The sequence below is a fragment of the Penaeus vannamei genome, chromosome 4 (genome assembly GCF_042767895.1).
Source record: "Penaeus vannamei isolate JL-2024 chromosome 4, ASM4276789v1, whole genome shotgun sequence".
In the NCBI taxonomy this organism is placed as follows: Eukaryota; Metazoa; Arthropoda; class Malacostraca; order Decapoda; family Penaeidae; genus Penaeus; species Penaeus vannamei.
Window position 1 is genome coordinate 5,701,051 of NC_091552.1, and position 2,664 is coordinate 5,703,714.

General features: G+C 57.2%; 1 protein-coding gene across 8 annotated transcripts in view; it reads left to right on the forward strand.

Moving 5' to 3' along the window:
• The first annotated feature begins 838 nt into the window (after positions 1-838).
• LOC138861457 (uncharacterized) overlaps positions 839-2,664 on the forward strand; it is a 213,354-nt gene continuing 211,528 nt past the window's right edge. For 6 of the 8 annotated variants that reach the window (XR_011398507.1, XR_011398510.1, XR_011398509.1 and 3 more), the window contains exon 1: positions 1,312-2,195. Coding sequence is in view for 2 of the 8 variants with exons in the window: in XM_070120595.1 (XP_069976696.1) it covers positions 885-979 (95 nt within the window). In the remaining 6 variants the exon portion in view is untranslated. Of the gene's footprint in view, positions 980-1,311; positions 2,196-2,664 lie in introns of those variants that run through there. The other 2 variants (XM_070120595.1, XM_070120598.1) reach the window with 2 other exon arrangements.

Below are 2,664 nucleotides of genomic sequence, written 5' to 3' on the forward strand. Positions count from 1 at the left end.
GATGATGATGGTGATAAGGATGATATAATATTGATTATGAAGAAAAAACAATAATCATAATGAAGGTTTTAACATCAATATTGATAATGAAGAAAAAATAATCATGATAATAATAATAATAATAATAAAAAGAAGAAGAAAAGGAAAAGTAAGGAAAAGACGAAGAAGGACAAAGCAGCGAAGGTGGTGTGAGGAGATAGAGAAAGAGTTGCACAAAGGGTTTATATATCTATGTACGTGTATGTGTTTGTATGCATGTGTGCGTGTACGTGTGCGAGGTCCAACATCTGTGCCGAGTTACGTGCACGAAAGCGAGACTAACATGAGGCAGTGAGTAAAATCGTGAGGCAGGGACATGGCCGTTTGCTGCCGTGTGTGTGTGTGAGAGAGTGTGAGTGTGTGTGTGTGTGTCTGACGGAGGATTCTGAGGTTAAAAAACATCTGGGATTTCCTTATAAGCGCGAGAGAAGCAGGAGTTGCTTGCGGTGGATTATCTTTGTGAGTCACAGCGACCGTGTGGTGATGATGTGGTGATGAGTCCCTCAATTAGATCTGAGGCGGTGTTCGGGTCATCACCCAGAAAAGCGACGGTGTAAAGCTAAAGAAAAAAGAAGGAAAGAAAAAAGAAGCAAGAGAGAAGAAGAAGAAAAGAAACAAACAAAGAAAGAAAGCAAAAAAGGAGTAAAGAAGAAGAAAAAGAAAAAAAAGAAAGAAACAAAAATACACATCCTGACTTTCCTAGAATGGCAAGAATATCCTAGAAGGCGAAGGTGGACGAAGATGAAAATAAAAAAAGGACGAGAGAGGAAGCGAAAGGGGGAAAAAACGAAGCGAGGAAGAGGCAGGCGAGAGGGAAGGCGAGGCTCGAACGCAGTATATGGGTCATGCAGTGCTTACCGTCGGGCGAGCGTCTGGCCCGGAGAGGGAGGCGAGGCGGCCATGCAGACCATACCTGGGTGCCTGACGTCGCGGATGAGGGGTAATATGAGTGATTGTGATGCATGACGAAGCAGGCGAGGAGGAGGAGGAGGAGGAGGAGGAGGCAGGGTGAGGAGGGAGCGGAGGGAGGGATGTAGACCTGCATGATGTATGGACGGGCCGACGGCTAGCGCGAGAGGCGAGAGGCTCGTGCATGGCAGGCTAAGGACGTGCATGACTCTGTGCATGTAGACATTAAGGAGGAGGAGAGCGAGTTGAGTGCAGCTGAGTGCATGAGTGCATGAGGGTATTGATCCTGCATGCGGGTGCGAGTGCTTGCAGGCGGCGGGGCCAGGCGGAGCGGCCAGCCACAGTTCATGAGCGGTGCTTGCGGAGGCCGCGTGTCGCCCGCCCGTCTGCCTGCCTGCCTGCCTGCGCCGCCCTACCGCTTGTTTCTACATGCCGGACAGCCTGGCCGCCTGCCAGCCCCCGCCCCCAGCAGTGCCAGACGGGGGGTCACAGTGCCGGGGATCGAGGGGATAAGTGCCAGTCTCACGCCCCGGGAGTGCCCGCCCCGCCCCCGCCCCCCGTCCCCATGTCGTGCGGGCTCGCCAGCCGAGGGGGGGCCGCCGGGGGGCGGGACCGCTGACCACCGCCGGCCGACCGCCTTCGCCTCCTCCGCCCGCGTCGTCGCCGGGCACGGGCGGCCAGCGAGGCGCCGCGGCGGTCATTGGCCTCGGCCGCGGGTCCAGGCCTGGCAGGCGCCCTTGGCCGGCGGAGCGGCCTACCTCGCTCTGAGCCTGGGCGTGCGAGGGCGGGCAGGGGCGGGGCAGGTGCGGTGGGTGGGGCGAGGGGCGGGCCGAGGGGCGGGCCGAGGGGCGGGCCGAGGGGCGGGCAGGGCTGTGTGTGTGTGCTGCGGTGGGCGGCGGCGGAGTGCCGGGAGGAGGAGGCTGTGCTGCTGTGAAGGGGAAGTGTGAGGAGGGGGAGGGCGGGGGGTGAGGGGGGGACGACAGCCCAGACGCTCCTGACATCTGTCGGCTGTGCTTGCAAGCTCGCGCGGGAGGTACCTTCCGCAGGGGAGCCTGCATGCAAAGTTACAATGAAATGATCTAAAATATAAGGCAAAAGAGTGTTTTATATGATATAATAAAGTGGTGAGTGTGTCCCTACCGTGTGGTGTTGGCAGTGCAGAGCCTTGTGACAGTGCTTGCAGTGCAACTAACGGAGAATTTACCGGGATTATTGAGGAATATATAGACTTCGTCATCCTTGCACAGGTCAGTACCACACTCTAAGCTGAAAGCAAATGTGTAGGTCGGCTCAAGCAGACCTGGGAGGGGGAGAGAAGGGGGCAATGTCTGTGGCGGCTTGGTGTCATGCGCGACGTTCATCCTCAATGCCTTAGAGGCCCTGCATCGAGCATTCTGCTTGATCATGCACCATACAATCACTCCCGCATGAGACTGCCTTGCGTCATTCTAACGGGCTCGGTCGCCTTCGCCGTGAGAGCCCGAAAACTCGCGCGCGCCCGAGGTCCAGGTCAGCCGCGCCCTGCCCAGCCTACGTCCTCCGACCCGGCGTCTAATGAGGGCTTCGCAGGCACTCAGGCTCTCGGCTTTGTTCGCGGAGCCGGCGTCGGGCCCTCCGCCGCGGGCCGCTCGTCCAACTCCATCAGAATGAGCCAGCGGCCATCCATCGACATGTACAAGCACACGACATATCGCTTGCATTTCCCGGACACTGACT